A 15763-nucleotide genomic window follows, 5' to 3' on the forward strand; every position below is an offset into this window, starting at 1 on the left:
TCCCAAAAATGACAATTCTTGAACTAAAAACACACATTTCTCTAATTTGGCATACAGATGATTTTCCCTCAGTCTTTGGAGAACGGTTCGTACATGATTCAGATGAGATTGACTGTCGGGAGAGTCTATCAGAATATCGTCTCAGTAAATGACAACAAAACGACCAAAGAGATCTGAGAATACCATGTTGATGAAATTCTGAAATATGGCTGGGGCATTGGTAAGACCAGTGCAGTGCAGACTTATCACATAACATCGAATCACTAAACCCCCACTGTTTTCCAGTTAATGACTGGGTTATAGCGTTGTAACCAGGGCATGCCCAACACCAATCCTGCTGGTAGATTGTCCAGAACCAAACAACTTAAGTTCTCCACATGGGTAGCGCCCACTTTGAGCGAAAACAAGTCAGACATAAAGAGAATTCCCTCTTTAGTGAAGGGGGAGGAGTCGATGGCCACCACTTTGATCGGAACCTTAAGTCTAACTGTCCCTATCTTACAGCGTGTGACCAATTGGTAGTCAATAAGATTGATGGATGATTCGCAGTCCACGAAAGCTGTAGAGGGAAAAAAACAACCGTCCACTAACAGTTCCACATGAAGCAACACCTTAGAAAATGAGGAAAAGGGTACCTGAGGGTCTGAGTAGTCTCCCCGCTGACTACCCAGAGCTAGTCGTTTCCCGTCGACCGGGTTGAGGATGGACAATCAGGACACTCCCTTTTCCAATGTCCCATTTTACCGCAGTAGAAGCATAACTGCTTTTCTCTCCGGCGTTGTCACTCCTTTTCCTTCAGGGAGAGAGCCCCTACGCCCATGGGCGCAGAATCAGTCTCTTTTCCACTAGGGAACAATGGAGTCTCCGCCTGCATCACCCCCTGGCCCGCAGCCTGCGGTCCATCCGGACGGCCTGGGTCATGGCATCCTCGAGTGAGTTAGGTGGGGGATGTAATGCCAAGGCATCCTGTAACCGCTCGGACAAGACTCTGCGAAAGAGTCCTCGGAGTGCGTCGTCGTCCCAAGAGACCTCTGCGGCCAAGCGGCGGAATTCCGTACAAAACTACTCAGCCGAGTGTTTCCCTGACAGACACTCATCACCATGTCCTCTGCCAATCGCACTCGGTCGAGCTCATCATATATGTGCCCGAGGGCCTCAAAAAATGCATTCACAGACACTCAGGGGCAGTGGGAGGAAGGGAGAAAGCCCAAGTTTGTGGGGACCCTCTTAATAAAGGCATAATGACCGCAACCTTCTGACTTTAGACCCCAGAGGAACGTGGCCTCAAACTAAAGAAGAGTTTGCACCCCTCCATGAAGACCCTGAACTCCTTTTTGTTCCCAGAAAAGAAGTCAGGCAGTTTAACAGGTGGTTCTGGGGACACCAAAACAACATCACTCGCCCCAGCCCCCAGAGCCAGCAGCTAAAGCCCCCCGCACTGTCTCAGAAACCTGCTGCTGAGAACGAGCCAGAGCTTGCTGCTCCAGAGATAAACCCTGAAACATCTGACTCAGATTTTTCATTTGTTCAGCCAGAGATTGTATGGGATCCATATTTCTCAGCAGAGAAAAAAAAAATCCCAAAAACTTAACTGTCAGTTATAATGTCACGGTCCTGTTAAGGTCGGCGTGCAGCCACCGCTGAGCAAGGACTCACCCACATTGCAGAGGGGCCCCAGGGTCAGACACGGCCGGATAGTTTAGGCAAACCGGACCTGGAGAAGCTAAAGTCAATGAGCAGTGAAGGACCTACGGTCTTGTGACTGAAAGTGGGCGGGGCTTAGCGTCCTGCTGTCAGAGATAGGCAGAACACTAATACAGGAATTCTCAAAGTCAGACAAACCGGGTCATACACAGAGATAACAGTAAAGTACCAGGGATGAGACAGAACGGAGAGTCGGGGCCAGGCAGTGGTCAAAGCCAGACAGACATAGAAGGTACCAAGCAGAATCCAACAAGCAGTATCCAGAGAACAGACCGAGTCATACACAGAGTATCAGATAAACAAGAACACAGCACAAACACACTCAGGGGTCAACACAACTTTGTCAAGGGTGAAAGTATAACTGACGGGGTAAGGAGCTTCCTGAGGCTATAAGAAGCCTTTCCCAGAACCAGTGAGAGGCCACAATCATAAGCCCCAGGTGTGCAGGTAAGCCTGCACTGGGATCACAACCTTTAACCCCCGAAATGCCAGTCATCAGCACTGGTTCCAGACATTAACCCCACATGTGCGAGTCAAACCCGCACTGAGATCATGACAATATTACTGTGTGGGATTGGGCTTTGGGGGCATCAAACTCTATGGGGAGCTGTAGGAGATTTCATACTGTTCAAGGGAGACTGTAGGGGCAGCATACTATACAATGTGTCTGGCTATCAAACTGTGTGTGGTGCTGTAAGGAGAAGAACCAGGTCAGGTGTACCTTTTCCGAGACGGATCCGGAACTGTCGGGGCTGCCACCTTTGTTGCACAGGGGAGAGCTTAATGCCCCGGATCGGCTTTTGCATTCAGTGATGGGGAGCACCCAAGTTTAAAACGCCACGGGAAACAATGAGGTCTAGTCGGAAACGTGCCGTGCGCAGAAGGACAGTGTGAGTGCTCCGACGGCCCAAGCCTGAGTGGCCGTAGCGCCACAACCACAGACTGTCGACAGAGACTTGTCCCATGTCCGCTGACACCGCTGCTACCACTGACACCGCTGACCGTGAGTCATAAGGTCCTTGGAAGGAACATAGACATTCGCCCGTACCGGCATTTAAGCCGGGTGACCCGTTTTGAACTATGCCCCGATAAGTCCGCATACAGTCGCCGTGCAGCGATAACCTCTGACCAGGATAGAAACTTTATCCTTTCTGTCCCTTCAACTCCCGGACTCAGGACCCTCACCAGGACCACGAGGAATCACCGCCGTCGCCAGGATCCAGGACACCATCTTCTCCAGGACTAAGCCGGACCCCATATGCACCACGGCCTTGGCGCCAACGTTTTCACCCAGGTCTCCAACTGCTGAAGTCGCTGGTTTGATAAGTTTATCACTTCTGAACTTCTTGCCTTATTTACGTAAGCCTGTTTTCCTCAGTTATAATACCCCTGCTGAATGAAGTAGGCCCTTTCCCCTCTTTTTAAACCCCCTTTAATCCTTGCCCTGCCTCCGGTCCGTTACTGCATCCCGCATTCCTGTTGTACCTTATAGTGTTATGTGGGTGGGGGTAACGGGGGTGTCATGCTTTTTGTGGGCACTGTAGGGGCATGATACTGTATTGGAGGCATTGTGGGAGTGTAAGGAGGATCGGGCTGCGAGTACCTGTATTGAGCAGAGTCCGGAACTGTCGAGGCTGCGTCTCATGTTACCCGGGGGAAGGAATAAGGGACCAGACAGGCCCCATGTCCCGGGAAGAGGGGGTGTGTTTAAATCGGAAACAGCCGAAAGCGCGTGAAGCAACAGTCAGTTTCCCGCCATCAGGGAGAGTGCAGGAGGGTGAGCAGTGCGCTCCGCACTCAGAGCCTCACCGCCGTGAGGTACTTCGGCCGACATCTACTGGACACTTGAGCAGGACGGTGAGAGTGTAGAGCACTGTGCGCTCAGCTAAAAGCAAGACCGGACTCGCGCAGGGAAACGTGGAATGGCTGCAGGACATTGAGTTGCAGTCCCCTGTTGTGAACTCTCTTGATCTGACTTCTGAGTCGGGGCTCCCTCTGGTGGTTACTGCGGATAGTGGAGCTAGCCGGGTTGACAGAAGTCTGCCACCTGACGACGATGATTGGAAGTCAGGCGTTATTGACTGGAAGGATATAAGTGAGCAGGCTTCCCTCAGTTGCTGCTGATGATTTGGTTTCTTCCTGTGCATTTTGAGGTCTGCTGTCTCCTGCCTGATCCTGCATTTTTCAGTTAAGTTGTTCATTTGCATCTGATCTGATTTTGCCTTTTTCTGCTTTCTGCTTTGCTGTGAGGGTTCAGCGCACTACCTGCTGGGGCTGTGCTGGACCCCGCTCCATATGTTACAGCTTGTGTCAGTTTGTTCAGTCCCCTGTTATAATAGTCTCTTTTGCTTTGCTGCCAGTTCACACCAGAATGCTGATCTAGTGGGGTAGAGGTCGTGAGACCTCAGTGTTTTTTGTACATCAGCTGTGTTGGATTTTTTAGGGTTCTTGCGTGATTGCAGACAGTGTCTTTTCTGTTCTATTCTATCTAGACAGTTTGGACCCCATCATTTGCTCAGTCTATTTTCTGCCTGTGTTTGTGCCTCATCTTGTCTCACCAACAATATATGTTTGGGGGCTATCTATTCCTTTGGGGTTCTACTCCGGGGCAGTTTAGATTTCACCTTTCTTGCTTTAGGCTTAGTTAGCTCTCCGGCTGTGCCGAGGTGTCTAGGGCATTGTAGGTACGCCCCACGGCTACTGCTAGTTGTGTTGTTAGGATTAGGGGTCTGCAATCCGCTAAGTTACCAACCTTTCTGGTTTCCTGGTGGCCTAGCCTATTCCTGCCATCCTCCTCGGTGACATATTCATAATAGTCCCCTCTGCCGGCCAGAGCGCAGCAGCCCACGCTTGACACCGGGATTTCTGCAGCTCTCCTTGCTTTAGCTGCACAGGCTTATGGACTAGGGGCTCAGCGAGTAAAACCAGTGACCGCCCGCTGCCACCAGAAGTTGAACTGTTATTTGTGAGACCCCATCTGAGAACATTCCACCGGCCGTTGCCGGTGCTGCAACCCTCAACGGATCACCTGCGGCTGAGGACCCTAAGGACACGATAAGTTTGATTACTGGACTGTTGCTACATTGCAATTTCTCCTTTTCAATTTAACTGCCATCTCCCTGCAAGGAGTTTCTCTATTATTCCAATTAAATTGTTAATTTGTTAACCCTTGCTCTGCCATCCTTGCGTCACTGCATCCCGCAACCTGCTTGCAGGGGCATAATGTATAAGGTGAACAACTGTGGGGGGCATCACACTGTTTTTGGGACACTGTGGTTGGCATTATATTATTTTGGGAGCATTGCCGGAACATCGTGGGAACATCTTACTTTTCTGAGGGCCAGTCCGGCAATGCACGTCTTTACCTATGCACCATGAACCTGCCTTCTTTGCCGAATATATATATTTTTTTAGGGATATGATGAGGGACATTTGCTATGGGTCCTCATGAATGATTTCTATGTACACCCCTGGCTTTAGTGCAGATCAGATACAATAGTGGTGCAGATGTTTTTTTTTACTTTTTTCACAAAATATGGACTCCAATGACCAGTTTGCTGTGCAGCCTGATCTCTCTTTTGCAGACAATCATAAGCTCCGGGCTACATGCTATGTGATGGCCAAAGTAACTTGTCCCTCTTTCCACAGCACTGGTGGCCAAAAACACACACAACACTTGAGGTCACATTTTAAACATGAAGATGATTCTTTATTCTCTTATTTACAAAGTACCTCTTCTCCATAAGGACCTGACAGTGCAGTGCATTACAGATGAGGACAACTAATGTAATGTGTCCATATTATTGCTGCGTATAGTAAACCACAACTTTCATGGTCAATAATACCTGTGGTCAGTTCTAGAAGCATGTCCACATGTGTATAAACAATGTGCGCAAAGTGAAATAAAATGTATGAAATACGAAACAAAAAGCTTCCACAGAAAGCATTAACTTCGATACATAATTTACATATGCTGTATACACATATAGTCCTGCTAAAATATCTTATATATAGATATAGATTACATATCTACAAGGTTTTTATACAATTAAATTAAAAAGAAGCATTATGGCTGGAATCTCCATATTGTCCAGGAGTTCCCGACATGCTCAGCGCTCCTCTTGGAAGAGTCGTCGTGATTTCTTAAAATGAAGGTCCTGTTATTGTACGTAAAGTCTTTGTGTGAAATATTCTTCAGATTTTCGTTTCTGGTCCTTCTGCTGTAAGGGGCTGAAATGAGTTTCGGATTCGCAAAGCTTCTATGCAACAAAGATGCCCAAAGCATTTGTTGTACCAGTCTAGACAATGACCCCTGAAATACAAAAAAAAGACACAAAAACTCAACTTTCATCCATTGCCACCATAAATATGAGCACCTGCCCTGGCAATGTTAGCCATACTTTTTCTAACGTGAATAGGGATTCCCCTCTTGGAAGATATTGATTGTGCATTACTTAGTATTCCCTCACCACACGCACCTTCTCAGGCCTCACATCTTCCGTGCTCCTCGAATGTGTGTTTAGATGCTAGGTTTAATCGTCAGTGATGCCTAGGAGATTTGCAAATTCTTCTGGGAGTCTGGGGGGTCTCTCCCTTCTCCAGTGTTTTCTATGGCGTATAGTCAACTTAAAGTGATCCCGCACCCAACAAACCTAAGTATGACTATACTTTTCCCATGTATATTTATCATATCTGGTGATCAGCACTCTGCTGCCCCTATCTCTACCTATAAGATGACCAACCTGTTCTCCTCTGAAATGGCCACTTTCAGAGGCATAGGGAGTTATATGGAAGGTCTACAAAATAACTCTCCTACCTTTCTATCAGTGGTGGATGAACCAGCGACATTGATGGTGCGGTTGTCCATCTCAAGGCAGAAAAAGACATAGCAAAAGAAGCTCAGACTTTTCACACTGCTCACCATGCCTCTGCATTTTGGAGAAGTATCATAAATATGACCTGAAAGATGTTGCTATGCCAAGGATAAGGTCCACCATACACATTAAACTAATGATGGCCAACCGCGCCAATATCGACAGATTCGGCCAACAGTCTAAAATGTATGGGAGCTTGGACAATTTACTTTCCAGAAAAATATTGATCTGGCATGTCAAATTTCAGGCTGCTGATTGTACTGTTTCCTGGAGATAAGCCACCACCAGACATGTCTGGCGATGGCTCTTTCTTAGAGAATGAAGGACTCTTGTATATAGGAGAGCCGGCTGAGATGACGGCTTAAGACCCACTCTGTTTTTGGCTCAACTGCATTCAATAGAAGTCTTCAAACAGAGGCTAGACAGACATCTGTCTGGGATGATTTAGTGAATCCTGCATTGAGCAGGGGGTTGGACCAGAAGACCTAGGAGGTCCCTTTCAACTCTACCTTTCTATGATTCTATATAGGTAGAGGATGTAGGGGTTTCTAGGTGACGGTGTATAGGAGTTATGTATGTGTACCTTCCTGTTCGATAGTCATGGATATTTAAATTTTCATGAAGGACCAAAGTGTACATTTGTAGTACTGAACAGACCCCACAACCTATCACCAGGGGGAAAGTCAGACGAATCCAAAGGAAATTTGCACATGCGGTATTTAGATCTGAATTTCATATATAGTACATATCTGGATGTAATTCTATCAGTGAAGTAACTTACTTTAGGTCAACTCTGCAAATATAAGTGAGCCTGGATTTTCCAGAGCCGCAAGGTTCAATCAAATATCGAGTGTCCAATACTGTTGCCCTCACTCCTCCTAATAATGGGGCATCTTCATTCTCCACAGAGGTTGCCACTAAACCGCACATTCCCTTTGGCAAGTCAGTCCTCCATGTCCTGCAAGTAAAAACAAAGGTCAATGAGAAACAGTTGCACTGAAATGTCCTTTCTATAGTATTAGTAAATGTTGTTTTCATATTGATTGATCTGAAAAATTATTTATTAAATTATTGCTTCCAATGCATTGCTCATTTTGAACATTTTGGATATCAGGTCCTGGGTTCAAATCCAACCAAGGAAAACATTGGCAAGGAGTTTGTATGTTCTCCCCGTGTTTGTGTGGGTTTCCTCCGGGTTCTCTAGTTTCCTCAAACACTCCATTGACATACTGATGGGGAATGGAGATTGTGAGCCCCAATGGGGACAGTGATGATAAGGACTGTAAATTGCTGTGGAACTGATGGCGCTATATAAGTGAGTAAAATAAATAAATAAAATATCAGATCTCATGTGAGTAAAGGGGATGTCCACCAGTTGCACAACCCGTTCTTAAATGCCTGAATCCTTTGAGTAAAATCAAAGAACCTCATACTCACCTCCAACAGCAGTGCCTTTCCTACAATGTTGGCATCGGGTCTTCCGATGCTCGTGTAACATTGTGTCACATGGGCGCTGCAGTCAATCAGCGATCATTATTGAACTGCTGCTCATCAATATTCTATCAGAGCAGACATCCGCTCTGAGAAAAAACTGCTGTAGGTGAATATAAGCTTTTCTTATTTTATTTGGGGGACTTAGGCATTTAAGAAAATTTTGTCCAAGTATTGGGCAACACCTTTAATGTATACTACGAACAGAGTGATTTTTATGCTAATTCAAGGGTGCACATATTACCAGAGGCTGCTTACGTGGCCTTTAGGCTGTGTGACCACGATGCATTTTTTAAGCCTTTCCACCGCGTTTTTGCCGCTGCGGAAATGCTTAAAAAATGCTAGCAAAACGCATATCCATGAAATCCTATGGGATTCCGCAGTTGCTGTGCCAATGCTGCGGATTTTTCCGCTGCGGAATTGCATAGCGGAAAAATCTGCAGCATGTCCATTAATTCTGCGGAATTGAGGCGATTCCGCTGCCAGAGGATTGCATTGAAACATTCACTTTACGCATGTGGCTATGCCCACCATGCGTGAAGTGAGCGCTTCATGTGCGGATGGTACCCAGAGTCTGGAGGAGAGGAGACTCTCCTCCATGCCCTGGGTACCATATTCCTGTAAAAACAGATTTAAAATAAAAAATAGGGATATACTTACTCTCTGTCGGCCCCCGGATTCCTCAGCGGCGCTGCCGGCAAGTTCCGTTCCCAGGCGTGCTTGCGAGATTGACCTCTGATGACATATCGGTCACGCGACCGCTACGTCATCAAAGGTCATTTTTGCAAAGCACGCCTGGGAAAGGAACTTGCCGGCAGCGCCGTTGAGGACCGGGATTGCCGCTGAGGAGATCGGGGGCCGCCAGGAGGTGAGTATATCCATATTTTTAGTTTATTATTTTTAACATTCTATCTTTTACTATTGATGCTGCATAGGCAGTAAAATGTTTATCACACTTGTCAAACACTATGCTTGACAAGTGTGACCTACCTGTCAATCACTTTTCCAAGCGATGCTTCAAATCGCTTGGAAAAGCGCTAGCATTCTGCAAGCTAAAAACACTTGTGTTTTGTGGGAAAATGCATGCGAATACCGCATGCGTTTTACCCGCGGCGGGGAGTTGCGGAAATGCTGGGGACAATTCCGCAGCATTTCTGCAACGTGGGCACTTAGCCTGAAAGAGAGGCAGAAATGTAATGAGTTTTAGACCTGGATGGCACAATCAGGCACCAATTATATGGGAGTAAGGGATATTTTTATTGGCTTTCGAGCAACACCAGTGATCTGTTCCATCATTTAAGTAAAAGAAGGGCCACATAACAAAAGTACGGTATATTTAGAGCTATACGTACTACAAATGTTTTATCGACTGAAATAAATATTTCTATGATGAATTTCCCCTTTGTCATAGCAACATATAATCTAGTAACAATAATACAACATGACATACCTCAACACCACAAAATCCTTGGAAGGATGAGGCGCCATACTGTCCACTACATACTGGTAAACTTCGGTTTGATTATCCATAGTTTCTATTACTTTGGCCTGTGCATAATCATCATCCCAGAGGTGGCGCTCTCTTAGTAGGCGATTGAGTACAACTGATGGAGGAGCCTCTACTTCCACAGACACCTTCCAGAGCCTCAGTGGATTTCCATCTCCAACCTGAATAATCATAAAAAAATTAGTCAATATGAGGTGCAATGGTAACCCAATAGTCAGTGAGTTACGTGATAAGCCGTTACCTTTTTGTAAGCAAGGTCTGCATTCTCTGTACTGGAGAAAGACACCCAGCCTTTAAACTTTTCCTTGGATTCTTTCTGAAGATTTTGGATGACCGTATCAAAGTATGTACAGACACTGCCGGCTTCCTCCTCCATCTGTTTTACCAGTTCCTCCATTGTAGGAGCATGGATATCCGCTTCTGAATATGAATTACGGGACTGGGCTATAATTTCTTCGGGAATCTGAGAAAAATTGATCTATGATCAGTGACTGAACGATAAAGAAAAAGTCACAAGACATGCACAAAAACTGCGTTCTCCACTTGTCCTTCCTCTTTTCTAATCTACTAATGTTGGCTGGATTTAGGGACTGGCAAACTGACCAACTGCCCAATACACCTGTATCTTCTATGGGCCTACCCAGGACTGGATCCTCGGGAGCAACCTGCAAATGAAGCCTGCAAATCTTCGCTCTACGATTAACTTTTTCACACCCCTAGATCACCATATCTTTTACTATTTAGACATTATATGGTCGCAATATTCGGACCCTGAACAGGGTTATTGAATTGCATGAGTACAATTCCAAAACCTCTCTTTACACCATGGAAAAAAATCACTGTTCTAAAATTGGATTAGCAATTAATTACTATGGATAAATCTAACAGACTGGACATCTGCATGATACAATTAATGCTCAAAACAGTCACAATCAGCCATTTTTTGTATCTTAACATGCAGGTACATTTCTATCCAGCACACAACACTCACCTCAAACAGTTTGTTGCACTCCATTATCATATGGGCCAGACCCTGTGTAGCTGCCAGGTTCTCATTCAAGTCCTTCTGATCAGGCTTTCCAGTTGCATACTTCTTCTGAATGGCTCTGAATGTAGATAGATATCATTAGAAATTGAGATTTCAGATTATATTATGTTAGTTTTCAAGGTATGGGAACAGCTGTGGAACCATACTTACACTGGTGCCCATGCTAATAATGTATATAATGTTTTCTGAGGTGTAAGGTACTGGATCCTCCTTCCACATACTCGTTTCGCCTTATCTTGCCTCTGGACCCCTTAGGACAACAGGTCCTAAATGAGACCTCAACACCCCCCTATTGCTACACCCCTCTCCTGGAATCTAAGGCCATTTTTATGGTTTTGATATGTTTGGTTAACTATTTATTGAAATGAGCACATCAATTCTATAACAACAGACCTAATGATGCTATCCTCAACTGAGTAGAAAATGGACAATCAATTCTCTGGTTTTCAGTGATATCACTGAGACCTAAAGAGGTTTTCTAAAAATTAAATCAACTGGCTCCCCTATCACATTATTCAAATGGAAGCTCATCCTATTCATGTGTCAGAACAGGCAGCAGTCTGAAGGAACACAGCTCCCGAAACCTGTGTCTCAACTGACAGAGGAGCTGTATTGTAAGAGAACACATACTTCCTTGAGCAGAGGAGAAAGGCTGTGACAAAAGAAGAAATAGCTCTTCTGAGACAAAGGATTTGCTTCTCCAGCAACAGTGATCTCTACGCAGCCAGCCAAAGAGAAGATTTATTTCTCCTGATGTCACAGCCCTTCTCCAACAGTTCATGTATGTTTATGATACAACTCCTCTATCACATAAAACTTATGGAACTTTTTTATGGACTTCGTGCGCTGCCAAACATTAGACTTAGATCCAGTTGAGATGAAAGATTAAAGTTTTATTCCCAACGCGTTTCGAAGTATTAATAACTTCTTCCTCAGGGGATGTCTGTCATACCCTGAGGAAGAAGTTATTAATACTTCGAAACGCGTTGGGAATAAAACTTTAATCTTTCATCTCAACTGGATTTAAGTCTAATGTTTGGCAGCGCACGAAGTCCATAAAAAAGTTCCATAAGTTTTATATGTTAGCGGTCACTGGTTTGACCCGTGGACGTGCAGCAGCTGAACGCATATCCTACATGCTTTTTCCTTTCCTGGAGCGGGTGAGTTGATAATATATAATTATATATCTTTTACCATCGGATAAGACCCTATTTGCGCTTCCCTTGTTCCTACAGTATAAATCATTGAAACTCCTCTATCACGTGAGACACTGGTCTCGGGAGCGGTGTTTCTTCAGATTCCAGTCTGCCCTGACACATGACTAGGATGGGTTGCCGTTTGAATTATGTGACTTAGGCCATTTTATCACATTCCAGGAGAACTCCCTTTAAGTAAAGGCATCTTCTAATATCTTCCTCTAGCTCAAGAATATGCCTCATAAAATTTCCATGGACATGAGAAGAAGATACTTTACAGAGCAAGCTTCATTTTAATTTTTATGAAAATTAGGAACTTCGTACTGTAATTTATCTTATCAGAAAAATCTGCTTCTTTCTCTTCCTGGAGCGATCATGTATTCTCAATTCACAAGAAAAATCTATTTTCAGTGAGTAGAGACTTTCTCATTAATGAGATAGGACATGGCAGTTAGTCCTCATAAACTTCTATGGAGCAAGGATAAGGGAGAAGCTAAGGGCAGGAGTTCACCAGTAAGGACAGTTACTCTTTATGAGGGGTTATGGATAAAATCAACTTTCTCACAGAAAATGTTTCATTTCCAAACCGCTTTATAATCTTTTATGATTATAAGTTTTCTTGCAGATGGTCTTAATATTGCTCTGTGATCTTAAGTCACAACATTCTGACATTTATGTCATCCATAAAAAAATAATTTTTCAGACTTTTTTTTTTGTAAAATATGCCTTCAGTATTACATAAGAAATGTTTCTCGGTGATAAATACCTACCTAGGGGAATTGTCTTTTTTCAGCAAATTGAGGTGGAAGAGTGAAGGCGCCAAACACACAGCCAGATTCATTGGGGTCATCTGATTTTCCTCTACTGCGGTGACATCATTGAGGAAACACAAGAGCGTTTGCAGAACTTCACGGTTCTCGTCTGACATTAACATGATGGCCGACTGCACCGCCTGGAGCCTCTGGTCCTTGGGAACATCTGAGGGAATTGAAATGACATAAATATCATTAATATGATGTTTTATTAATACTCCAGGCCATATTGTCAGACACCATCCAGATGAGAAAATCAGCTCGTGGACAAACACACATATTTTTCAGCAGTTTGTGGTAATATCACAGTTCCTAAAAGGATTTTCCAGTACTGTCATGTATATGAGGACAGGGTAATTGGCCTCAGATGTTAGAAAAAACTAAGCTAAACTGGTTAGACTTAAAGGGGTTGTCTAAGGTTAGAAATATACGGTTGCTTTATTTCAAACACAGCACCGTATCTGCACAAAGATCGTGTCTGGTATTGCAGCTCTGTTCCATTGAAGTGAATGGAGATGTGCTACAAAGCTACACACACTGTGGACAGGTGTGGATCGAATTTTAGAAGAAAGCAGCTATGCTTTCCCAGTGCCGTACAACCCCTTTAAAATGTGTCTAGATTTGGGGTGAATCCAACAATCACGTCCGCAATATGTGGCGGTAGGACTTGAACCTTGAGAATTGCCTCCTACTTCCCGCCATCTGTTCTTCCTTTGATTAGCCGGCCAGGAGTGATGTCATCGTTTCAACATCATGCACTTGTGACATCAGGCCAGGCTGGTTAATCAAAAGAAGAGCCGCGGATGCCGTCAGATAGGAGACGGTTCTCAGGGCTCCCGTCCGGCGACCACAGATTACTGGAGTATTAGATGGATCAGGTCCTGCAAGTCGATTCGCTCCAACTGTAGCTGTCCCGTATATTGTTTCCTAGGTAAAAAAAAACAAACAGTTCTAAAGTTTTTGGAAGCTATGTGTCATCTTCCCCTATTAAAGCAACTTGCCTGCTCCTTCATGTGAATAGAGCTGACCTGCAATACCAGACACTGCCTATGCACAAGAGTGGTGCTGTTTCTGGAAGAAAGTAGATCTGTAATTTCTAATAACCTTTCACAGCAATTTCTCAATCCATCCATTTTCCGGGGGGTTCTAAGGAAAGTATTAGACCCCCCGTTGTGATGAATCTAAAAGTCTTAAAATAACAATGAAATGCAGATTATATTTAGAGGTGTCTGTGACTTTCCCTTGGTATTTGTTTAGACACAAAGGGACAAATCCTGCAATTCAATGTGAGTAATGGGAGCTATTTATGTGCCCTTGTGTGACTTGTAAACACATGCTATTATGTCTCTGCTCCAGACTAAGGGAGTTTAACTGGTGCCTCCAATAGTTTACCTAGACTAGCAGACTTAACATATGGCTTACAAGACTGCCCACACTTCTCTCCACTTGTTCAATGAAAAGAGCCAGGATTGCAAACAATACAATGTTTAAAAACAAACAAACAAAAAAGCATTGATATTGCAGTTCAGCTTCATTTACATCAGAGGACCCGAGCTGCAGTACAAGGTGCAACCTGTGGACAAGTGGGGCACTGTTTTTGGAAAAAAAAAAGGCCAAATTTTGCAATCCTGGACAGCGCCCGTATGTTCCCTATGTGTTTTTTCATTTTTTTTTTTTTTTTTTTTTACGGATCAAAATCATCCATTCGGGTCAAGGGGACCCTGAAACAAAGTGCATAATAGATCTGTATTTTTACATAGACCGTGTCTCTGTGCAAAACACAAGGAGACCGCTCCGTTTTTTTCGGGCAGCGTGGATGACAAGGGCCACTACAATTCTATGGGTCCATAAAAAACACGTCCAGCACATGGGTGGCATCAATGTTTAACTTTACAAAGTATACGAGAAGCTTTTCAATCTAATTCTTTCTTCACTGATGGTAAAAATGGACGCACTGATAGAAAGCACTGATAGCACCAGTACCGGCTTAGTATATGGATGGGTGTAGGAAACTTAAAAGCATTTTTTTTTTGCATATGAAAAAATGGATGCCACACGGATGGTAAAAACAGACACACCGAGAATGGATGAAAGCTGGATGAAAAAACTGATATCATGCAAGAGAATCGGGCCGATTATTACTCTCTCAATGTATGATCTGAGGGTTACCTTAGTGTGAGCCGATTCTCTAATGCGAAAGGTGCAGGGAAGACGGAGAATTTAATTTTTCCATCTTCTCCTTTCTCTGTGTCCGCAGTAATCAGACTGCACTAGGATGACATCCGAGTGCAGTCCAATATTTCACACGCACCCATAGACTTTTATAGGTGAGTGCGATCTGATTATCGGAGCAGCTCACAGCATGTTGCGATTGTTGTCTCATGCCGAATCAGCACTGTCCCATAGTATAACACTGGTCTGAGTGCTATCCGATAAAAAGGGTGATAAAACTGATTTTCTGGGTTTTTACAATCAGTTTCTGGAAAAGCTGCTAGTATTGTAGCCGTCACCCAGCTTTCCCATTCTCCTGGATGAAAACACATGACGTCATATCACTTTATATTCGAACACTGACATTCAGGGCTTCAGCAGTCCCAGAGTAACAACCGCCCGTGGGAGCTGGATCCCCAGGGGAGAGATCAATGGACTTTCATTCATTTTGCTCGAATAAGCATCATCCCTCCCGCTAATAAGGAGATCATTTCCTGCAATGTCTCTGTAGACAGAGGCTGGCACCGCTGAGCTTACATGGGCTCCGGGCTGTTGGCCATAGGCACCGAGCACAGCAGTAGGGTGTATGGCACACAACATAGGTTGTCTATAGTGACACTGTATATTGGGGGAGACAAAGCCATTGCTATATGTGTCCTTACAGCAGACAAAGGCCAAGTGTAGTCAATGTCCTCTACCAATCTGTCTGCTTAACTGAATAGACATTGAGGGGAATTTATCATTTCTTCTACAACAGTTTTCTGCCATCAAAACACTGCAAAATTTTACACTTTGGGAATTTGTGAATGATGTAGCCAGAAAACAGCCCAAAAATGTGCCAATTTTATCACCAGGCATACGCCTCTGAATAAATTTGGTGCATCTGACGCCAGCAGGCTTCAGGTTCAAGATAGCTGCGG

General features: G+C 44.4%; 1 protein-coding gene across 5 annotated transcripts in view; it reads right to left on the reverse strand.

Annotated features, from left to right (window-relative positions):
* Positions 1 to 5386: 5386 nt before the first annotated feature.
* The window catches only part of STARD13 (StAR related lipid transfer domain containing 13), a 254912-nt gene continuing 244535 nt past the window's right edge, over positions 5387 to 15763 (reverse strand). For all 5 annotated transcript variants that reach the window (XM_073583197.1, XM_073583200.1, XM_073583196.1 and 2 more), the window contains exons 9-14: positions 12591 to 12798; positions 10568 to 10682; positions 9818 to 10039; positions 9520 to 9737; positions 7360 to 7536; positions 5387 to 6016 (exon numbers count right to left, since the gene is read on the reverse strand). In XM_073583197.1, coding sequence (XP_073439298.1) covers positions 5899 to 6016; positions 7360 to 7536; positions 9520 to 9737; positions 9818 to 10039; positions 10568 to 10682; positions 12591 to 12798 — 1058 coding nt within the window. In that variant the 3' untranslated portion in view covers positions 5387 to 5898. The remainder of the gene's footprint in view (positions 6017 to 7359; positions 7537 to 9519; positions 9738 to 9817; positions 10040 to 10567; positions 10683 to 12590; positions 12799 to 15763) is intronic.

Source organism: Dendrobates tinctorius, unplaced genomic scaffold, assembly GCF_039654945.1.
Source record: "Dendrobates tinctorius isolate UK_male_01 unplaced genomic scaffold, ASM3965494v1 ptg000075l, whole genome shotgun sequence".
Lineage (NCBI taxonomy): Eukaryota > Metazoa > Chordata > Amphibia > Anura > Dendrobatidae > Dendrobates > Dendrobates tinctorius.